Source organism: Clinocottus analis, unplaced genomic scaffold, assembly GCF_023055335.1.
Source record: "Clinocottus analis isolate CAN_PGR_092001 unplaced genomic scaffold, fCliAna1.0.p SCAF_4, whole genome shotgun sequence".
Taxonomy (NCBI): domain Eukaryota; kingdom Metazoa; phylum Chordata; class Actinopteri; order Perciformes; family Cottidae; genus Clinocottus; species Clinocottus analis.
In genome coordinates this window covers 4,817,878-4,826,904 of record NW_027176153.1, presented here as the reverse complement: position 1 = coordinate 4,826,904, position 9,027 = coordinate 4,817,878, and the positions used below count along the sequence as shown (strand labels likewise).

At 42.6% G+C, this 9,027-nt stretch overlaps 1 protein-coding gene and 1 pseudogene across 2 annotated transcripts; both read left to right on the top strand.

Moving 5' to 3' along the window:
* The first annotated feature begins 1,548 nt into the window (after nucleotides 1-1,548).
* On the top strand, nucleotides 1,549-1,657 carry LOC137801228 (5S ribosomal RNA; annotated as a pseudogene).
* Nucleotides 1,658-3,948: 2,291 nt separating this feature from the next.
* LOC137800110 (large ribosomal subunit protein eL22) lies at nucleotides 3,949-8,265 on the top strand. 2 transcript variants are annotated; one of them, XM_068597137.1, is made up of 4 exons: nucleotides 3,949-4,008; nucleotides 4,839-4,949; nucleotides 5,170-5,294; nucleotides 8,065-8,265. In XM_068597137.1, exons 1-4 carry the CDS (start codon nucleotides 3,997-3,999, stop codon nucleotides 8,207-8,209), a joined length of 393 nt encoding a protein of 130 aa, XP_068453238.1. In that variant the 5' UTR covers nucleotides 3,949-3,996; the 3' UTR covers nucleotides 8,210-8,265. The 2 variants fall into 2 exon arrangements, with proteins under 2 accessions (XP_068453238.1, XP_068453239.1); XM_068597138.1 differs by having other exon boundaries at nucleotides 3,969-4,008; nucleotides 4,842-4,949.
* Nucleotides 8,266-9,027: the final 762 nt, after the last annotated feature.

Sequence of the window (9,027 nt, the reverse complement as noted above, 5' to 3'; positions counted from 1 at the left end):
CTGGAATCAAACCCACAACATTGCAGTTCAGGTTATGTTCTGCAACAATGTGCCAACGCTATGAATCTGATTTGACGACTTGCCTTACCCTCCTTGATTCAACAGGCTAGAGACTTTCCACCTTGGAGACCTGCTGCAGATGTGGTTATGTCTTTATTGCATGTCTTCCTTCATCACTCGTCAATACTCGACTATAGTGGCAGTCCATCATGCCAAACAGTATTGAAAAGAACTCGCATAAGAACTGGAGTTACATCCAGTTAACTATTATTTCTACTTCCTATATGCTGCGTCTAAAATGGTTTGGTTAGTTAAAACCTAAGATGGAGACCGTAGAGATGAGATGTACTTCCAGCTGGGCCCAAACCAACACGGGTCCCAACCTCACCGTAAATAACAGAAATCAGTCCGGGCACCGATTTCGTGATAGTCTCGAACCAAGCAGCTGTCCAAGTACACACAGGAGTCGGAGACGATCTCCACTGGCCACTAGCATCTCCATGCCCAAGCATGGTTGTGCTCTGAGCCAAGTGGCTCTAACGTCTAGTTAACCAGTCTGACATGAATACCCTACTAGCCACTGAGGCATAATGTGGGGGTCTTGTGGGTGTAGAGGAACCCGAGGAAGAGCCGACATCACGCATAGTCTTCCCTTCACTCACTTTACCAAAGTAGAGGGGGCTTTCTCCTCTGACCCAGTTAGAAAACCTCTGTTGACTATCCTTTACGGACAATATCGCATAACTCACATCTGATCAACCTTTTAAACAATATATGTAGTGCCAGAAAAACACTCTTGGAGGGCACTTATAATGTATGCCCTTTTTGATGGTGGCTGCTGATTGCTGCCGCCTCCAATAGACGCAGCAGCATAAAAAGGCCCGCCACCCTATTGAGAGCGCTAGCTGCTCGGCTCGGAGACCTTGTAGGTGGTCTTCAGCTTCTGGATCCGTGCCTGTATATTAGGGCTGAAGAGTACGTCTGTGTAGAGAGTGGCTTTTTAGGTGGAGGTGTTCATTTTCCTTAAGGGAGGAGAGGTCCAGTTGGAGATGTTTGTGGCCCGGCTGAGCAGGACACATGACACCTCCACCATTAACCACACAGCCTGCAACATGCGGAGAAGAGCGGCGGACATCGTCTCAGTCAACTCAGTTCTCTGGTGTGCTGGCTGTTGACGGGCTGGTCCTGGAGCTCGTCTTCATTTAGGAACTAGCTGAGGTCAGAGTATAGTACCCTGAGGTCAGAGCATAGAACCCTGAGGGCAGAGCATATAACCTGGAGATCAGAGAACCGAACATAGAACGCAGAGTTGAGATCAGAGAACCGAACATAGAACGCAGAGTTGAGATCATAGAACCTTTATGTCAGAGCACAGAACCCTGGGAGCATAGAACCCTGAGGCCCGAGCATAGAACCCAGAATTCAGAACATAGAACCTTTATGTCAGAGCACAGAACCCTGGGAGCATAGGACCCTGAGGTCCGAGCAGAGAACCCAGAGTTCACAGCATAGAACCTTTTAAAAATCTCTTTGGTAGGATGGCTCTTTGCTTACGGCCATACCACCCTGAACACGTCTGATCTCGGAGGCTAAGCAGTGTTGGATCTGGTCAGTACTTGGATGGGAGACTGCCTGAGAACACCAGGTGCTGTAAGCTCTACCATCAGTCTAAAAAAACACTGCGTATGTATCCCAGCACAGAGCAGGAGGTCCTCGGGTTCAACCTCAACTGTGCACTTCATCTGCAGGCGAAATATACAGTATCCACTTGGTTCTCGACATTTGTCTGAGGGAGCTGACATATCATCTGATAGTCACAGTTGACAGGGAAGATATAGTCAGCCAGATGGAGGAAGGCCCGGATGCTGCAGACTCCCCACACATCTATATCTCGGTGAAAAGAAGGCCAAAGGCAACTTCTGGAGCTCTGAGGAAGCAAGACAAGTGCAAAAGATGAGAGCTCTTGGCAAGAGTTGATGACCAAGAGCACAACATGGATGCTGAGAAGAAGGAAGGATAAACACACTTGTACCCAGTCGGCTGAAGCGTCATTTCTGGCTTAACTTTAGAGGTAGGAATGGCTTCCTCAAAGTCTATTAATTTCATCTTAAGGGGCTGATCCTGCAAATAAACAAAGATAACATTTTCAAGTTTGATAACTATATGCAGGATACCGAGACCCTCGAGGGCATCCAAGGCCACCAAAAGCTGCAAGAAGATACATTTGGGATTGAGTTTTCCATGTGCTATCGTATTTTTTTTATGTTCATTGATTAGTAATTGCTATATAGAATAATACACAATTGGTTCCATACAACAATAATACATACCAGCTTTGTGATTGAGCAGATCTCGTTCGGAGCAAGTGGTTTCTCAATCTCCAACCATGCCATAAAGACTCATTTCTAGAATCTCAAATGCCAGACAAGTCTGTCCCTTATGTTCAAAGCGCTCAAAGAACTTGACCACGTTGATGTGATCTTCCTCCATTATAATGTAGACTACAATAATAAGAAATAATACAGTTATGTTAGAATAGCAACGACAGTATTACTCAGACACTTAGTGCAGTGTATTCTGAAGCCCAACAGATGGCACTCCATCCCCACACATAGTCACCATAAGACTTGAATTATTACAAAATGGGGAGATCCATTGAAAACTTGCAGTATATGAAATAGTATAGTATGCCATGAAAAGTGTACCAGCACTGTGTCTTGTTAAGAAATGTGTTTGTCGATACAACTGTGGAGAAATGTTGAAAGAATGTCAGATCGCTCTCCAGGGAGCCAAGGAATTAATGTTCTGTGAATTTAATGTGATGGCTTTCTTTATTCCACCACTCCATCCTCATGAACCTCTCATGTCGAAGTGTCCTTGAGCAACACACTGAACCCTTAATTGCTTTTCAGCAGCCCACTGCTCCTAAATTGCTTTAGATGGGTTGAATGCAAATTTCATGTAAAAAGTATGTAATATGACAAATAAAGTTTCTTTTTTCTTCGTCTTCTGACTGAAGGGGATTCCTTCACATTTGCGACTTACATCCACTTACACTCAAGGCTGAACTGATCAGAAGTTGATGTTCAAAGGTCAAAGTCTCTGTGACCTCACAAAACACGCTTTTAGCATGACTTAAGAATTCATCACAGCAATTTTACACAAATGTCTAATATGAAATAAAATGATGACATCTTGAAATGACTAACATGACTACTTGGCAGTGGTATACTAGCATCAAGTATTTCTAGTTTATGACATTTTTTTAATGATATTTTGATTTAGCATACAATGATCCTTTTATGTAGTACTGAACTGTGACATTTTAATAACATTCAATTAAATTCATGACATCGGACATGGATCGTGATTATCTGGATCGTGGTCCATGTCTACTCCTCATATGAATCATTTCTGACATATTCATGTAATGTGCTGTAACTCTGTTACATTGCTCATTCTGGTCACATGACATCTACAGCTTCTGTCCATCCGGAGAGAGAAATCCTCCTCGGTTGCTCGCCTGAAGGTTTCTTCCTTTTCTGTTTTTTAGGTTTGAGTTTTTCCTGATCCAATGTGAGGTCCTGGTACAGGGATGTTGTATGTGAAGATTGAAGAGCCCTACAAGGCAAATTTGTAATTTTGGCTATACAAAATAACCTGAATTAAATTGAACGGGGATACCTGTAAATATGTGTGTAGTGTGTATGCACATATAAGTTCTAGCAGCATATATATATATATATATATATATATATATATATATATATATATATATATATATATATATATATATATATATATATATATATATATATATATATATATATATACGTTATAGCAGGGACCAGATAAAAAACAAAAAGGTAAAAGTGTGAACACAATTCAGTTGTTAATCAATCCCAGATGCATGGATTCAATCCATAGTTTGGCGTTTGATTATTACATGTTACGCATGCGCACAGCCTCTTCTCCCTTTCCGCTAGCTTCTCCGCCATGGCGCCTATTGTAAGTAAAGTCGCGTGTTAACAAATCGACTAGAATAGATAAAATAGATGTAGATTTCCGTTGTTAAAACCAGAGAAAACGAGCGGGGTTAGACGACAGTTCGGGGGAAACACATGGTCCACATGCAGGGTTCGTGTTGGGGTTTGAAGGTTTTTATGAGCACACAGGTCTTGTTTTGCGGCCTACAGCTGCCTCCTGCTCGCGGTAGCCGCACAGGGTGGATCGGTCCTAGACCGTCAGCCTCCACGGTGGTAGCCGCTAGCTTGGTGGCTACATGACAGCAGTTTAGTCGAATAAGTTGAACAAAGGCTATGGCTGATACCCGACGTCATTGAGATGATGCAACGGTTAGCACCAGCACGTTTACGCCAGGTCTAGGACCTGTATTCAAGTTAGATCCAACTTATGCTTGCTTTCATCATGAAGTCAACGCACACAGAGCTCGGAACGAATACATTGGTTTATTATTATGGAAGTTCTTCATTAGGGTTGTTGACTTCCTGTAACGTCACAGCTTGTTATCAACCCCTGAAAACACGTTGTTGTCTTTAGAGACTGGTTCTGTTTTTTTGACGAGGCAGCCTTCCTGTCTATAAGGCGCCATGTTGTTTTATAGCAGACCCCTTTATGGTAAATGTGTTATAGCTGACCCCTGTATCGTAAATGTGTTATAGCTGACCCCTGTATAGTAAATGTGTTATAGCTGACCCCTGTATAGTAAATGTGTTGTTATAGCTGACCCATGTTTAGTGAATGTGTTCCTATAGCTGACCCCCTGTATAGTAATGTGTTGTTATAGCTGACCCCGAGTAAATGTGTTGTTTCGTTAGCAGAAGAAGCAGAACACCAGTAAAGGTGGTAAGAAGAAGAAGCAGGTCCTGAAGTTCACGCTGGACTGCACACATCCTGTTGAAGATGGCATCATGGACGCTGCCAACTTCGTAAGTCCACTCATCGGAGTTCCTCAATTAGCAGCTAGTTTGGTCTGTTTACGAGATGAAAACATAATAATTATTGCTGATTTCCGCACAGAAATGACAATCCATCCTATTTAGACTTAACTGTTGCTGGTATGAATATTTGCCACAAATTGTCGATATTGAATCTGAACATTGTGATTTTTAGTGGTGTGTGATGTTTCCATAAACATGTCGTTTCCAGGAGCAGTTTCTTCAGGAGCGCATCAAGGTGAACGGGAAAGCCGGCAACCTGGGTAACGGCGTGGTCTCCATCGAGAGGAGCAAGAGCAAGATCACAGTCTCCTCTGAGGTGCCCTTCTCTAAAAGGTCAGTCACACACTTCATCACCTGCTTATGTGCTTTACTGGGCCATAGACCTCTTTAAACTGAACACAGCTTTCCAAGTCTGAGACATGCAGCCTTGTGATTTTATAGAAGTACTTTATCAATCCCTCATTGGAGCATTTTACACTATTATGTATTACTCACATGCACACACAGCGATCTGTGGAGCTATGTCAGAGGGATGGGGCTGCCATAAAGTAAAGCTTAGTTTTACACTTTAGCCTCAACAGATGGCACGCCAGCTTCCAGCATGAATATGTTAATCACGCTGTTCATTGCATTATTGTCCAAAGAGCGAGAGAGTGTATAAACAAAATGTACTGTGAAGAGGGCGCGTGCAACCAGCGGACATCATAAACCAGCCTCCAAAATGCCGAGGAGGGCACGTAATTATCTGTAAGCTCATATCTCATATTCATGGCCTCCTTTATTAACCTTTGTACAAGATAGATCTGTAAAGAAACAAGTAAAGTATTTTATGCATTATAGAAAAAAAGGTTGATTTGGCAGCAAAATATTTACTGAAATGCGCTCACATAAATACATGACTAAGCGCCGGCACCACTTCGAGCCTCCATGCAGGTCGTGATTCTGTCCTTCTCCCTTTTACTATGTAGACCACACACTAGGCTTCATGGGTTCAGTGCCTTTCCATAAGGCTGCATTTACACTAATGTTGCTGTAATATAGCGCAGTGTGTGTCACTGAATAGCTGACGTGTTGTGTTCCCTCTGCTTGGGTTGTACAGCTCTGGATCTCTGATGACATGACTAGCAGCATGACGTCGGGTTTCTACAAACTTCAATTCTGAATTTGATGTTTTCACCATAAGCTTCTGTGTTGTTGTTGTTTCTTTTTTGCTGCCTCCTGCGGTCCCAACCATGCAGGTTGAACACACGAATTACATTCAAATGAATGGAGGACTAGAACTGTGTCTGCCGGGTCTGATATGGTATGAATGCAGTATATAAGAACTGGAACCCAGTCCATAATCTGCTAGACTGGGCCAAGTCCCAAGAGAGGTTTTGGAGTCTTTGGGGGACACTAGTGCATCCATGTTGGCCTGCACAATCCCACAATATGCTTGTCCTGAGCCCAAAGAGCCCCGCCTGGGACTGACATGCAATCTGTGTCCAGATAGCCGATAGAAACTCCTGTTAATGCAGGTAAATGCAGCAGAAGACATAATTCGGGCTGCAACTAATGACTATTTTAATAATCCATTAATGTTTCCAGTAATACTAGTAGTAATTCACTAATGACAAAGAAACCTGGGCTGGCAGCTCAGTGATCCATCACAAAAACGACAGAGGTCGATTTCGTCTGTTTCATTTATTTGTGAATTAGAACCTGTGATCATGAGTTTGCCTTTGTCTTCTGTCTTGAATTGTTAGTCTCTGCTATTTCAATTCAAGGGTGCTGTATTGGCCTTCTGCAACACAGGGATGCACAAAGAAATACAGTTGGAGACCATCTGTAACACACAACAAACAAGAAAACCAAAGTAGTAGTAGGAGTAGTAGTAGTAGTAGTAGTAGTTTTCTTTCCCTGTAACCGAACATCAGACAGCCAGCTGAATGCTGGGTAGTGGAGTAGCCTGAGGACATAGCTGTGTTAGCATATAGCTTTTATCTGGGGTCTCCTCTCTGGTATGGCTTGGTGGCATTTGGTCCACCAGGTCTGACTGGTTGGCGTAGACTTCATTTAAAAAAGCTCCTAGCTGTTATCTTTTCATTTATTAGTTAATTTGATGCTGTTAAATATAAACAAACAGGCTTTAGTTTTCTGTTCTCAATCCTTTTAGAGATCATTGTAACTGATAATAATAATAATAATAATGTCACATTGTGATTTTCTGTTACTGCAGAGATCAACGTTAATGTTTTAGTTTTTTACTTCCCCAGTTGGAACAGTGACTTGCTAGATTTAGTAGCCCGGCGTGGAATTTGACTTGCCCTACCTGCAGTGTGGCGTGAGGCCGTAGGCATTAGCAGTGTTCAGAATGAGGCAGAGAGATATGAGCTACTCCACTTCAGCCATAGTGCAGGTTGCACTGTCTGTGTGGCTGCCATCGGACACACACAAACGAGAGAGGAATGCTCATGAGTGAGCAGTTGCTAGTTTCCAACATGTTTCCCAAACTATTCTTTTGAAATAAGTCTCACTGAGAAGAAAATCAATCCCAAAGTCCAGTGTGCCTGAGCTGTGTGCTTCTCTCTGCATACCGCTGTCAAGTAGAAAGTAGTTTTTAGTTTCCGCCGCAAACTAAAAACTCACCTTTTTCGACTATACCTTGAATAAAGACAATGACGGAAGCACTTAGGCAGCACTTTGATGGCTCCTACTGATAGCACTTAGCAGTTTGACTTTATTTGAGAAATTGTTCTATCTTGATTCTTATTGTTCCTACGTCGTACTTACGGTTGAAATGCACTTATTGTAAGTCGCTTTGGATAAAAGCGTCAGCTTCATGACCTGTAATGTAATGTAAAAAGTAGAAACTAGGTGTTTTTAGGTTTTAGAACGTTATCGGGCAAAACCTCAACGAAATGATTCTTTGACAGATGGATCAATGAGGAAAAGAATGGAGTAATCAGAGTGGGATTTGTTAAACTGCTGCTTCATATTGGATTGCACTAAGCTGTTCGAGAGGTGTAAATCACTGAGAACCAAAGATGAAACTACTTGCTGAAGCTTCAGTATTTGTAGTATCTAGTTGTCTTGGATGTGACACTGTTTATCTGTTTTACAGATATCTGAAGTATCTGACCAAGAAGTACCTGAAGAAGAACAATCTTCGTGACTGGCTGCGCGTGGTGGCCAACACCAAGGAGAGCTACGAGCTCCGCTACTTCCAGATCAACCAGGATGAAGAGGAGGAGGAAGATGAAGATTAAATTGACAATTCATCAGATTTTGTACATTTAAATAAATGTTGTTTTACAGTACAGAATGGGTGTCCCAGTGTTTTCTTTTCTGTCAGGGTGTGACGGAGCTTCAGGACTGCCACAGACCAACGAGGTTCACATAAGAACCCAAATGTCACACGTTGGTGCGTAAAGGTTTTATCAGAAACATGTTTAAGATGGCCATAAAGAAAAGCCTGCAGGAGTACAGATACTGTCCCACTCAAGTCAACTGTTGAAGTCCAGTATGAGAAATGTGAATTTTCCGTCTTGGGTGCTAAAAAGACGTCTGAATAAAAGCATTCATTAAAAAGTGAAAGTAACTGATGTTGCAGCTGAGACGCTGCAAATACTGAGCCAGAGCAAAGCAATTCAAACGTGACGAGACATAAATGATGACCATCAGAGTAAGAGGCTGCATGGTACATGGATTAAATGTTGTTAAATTAATCATGGTCATGTTATCAGTCTGCTGATGAAGATAATGACATGTGGGTGAAAGCTCTGGGCTTTTGAGTTGGGCTTCAATTGACGCATGAGTGAATGAATTGGGCCTGCGATAGTCCGGAGACATGATGGATGAAATGACAGTTGGACGATGTCACAGACTGCTCAGCGATTCTAGTTTGAGGTAAATAAAGCACTCAGAGCTGTGACCCGACAAGACTCAACACAACTTGGTGGCTGAACACTGGTACAAAGATTATAATGACTTCTTGGTGGGGCAAATCCCCGCCTCTAGTCCACGTTTTTGGTTTAGACACTTAACTCTAAGTTGCTCCCTTAGCTGTGCCTCCAGTGTGCTGTGC

What these genes read in the sequence shown, in the direction of transcription:
- LOC137800110 (XM_068597137.1), top strand. An exon ending in TCATGGACGCTGCCAACTTC is followed by an intron (nt 4,950 to 5,169) that starts GTAAGTCCACTC and finishes TGTCGTTTCCAG; the next exon opens with GAGCAGTTTCTTCAGGAGCG. An exon ending in GAGGTGCCCTTCTCTAAAAG is followed by an intron (nt 5,295 to 8,064) that starts GTCAGTCACACA and finishes TCTGTTTTACAG; the next exon opens with ATATCTGAAGTATCTGACCA.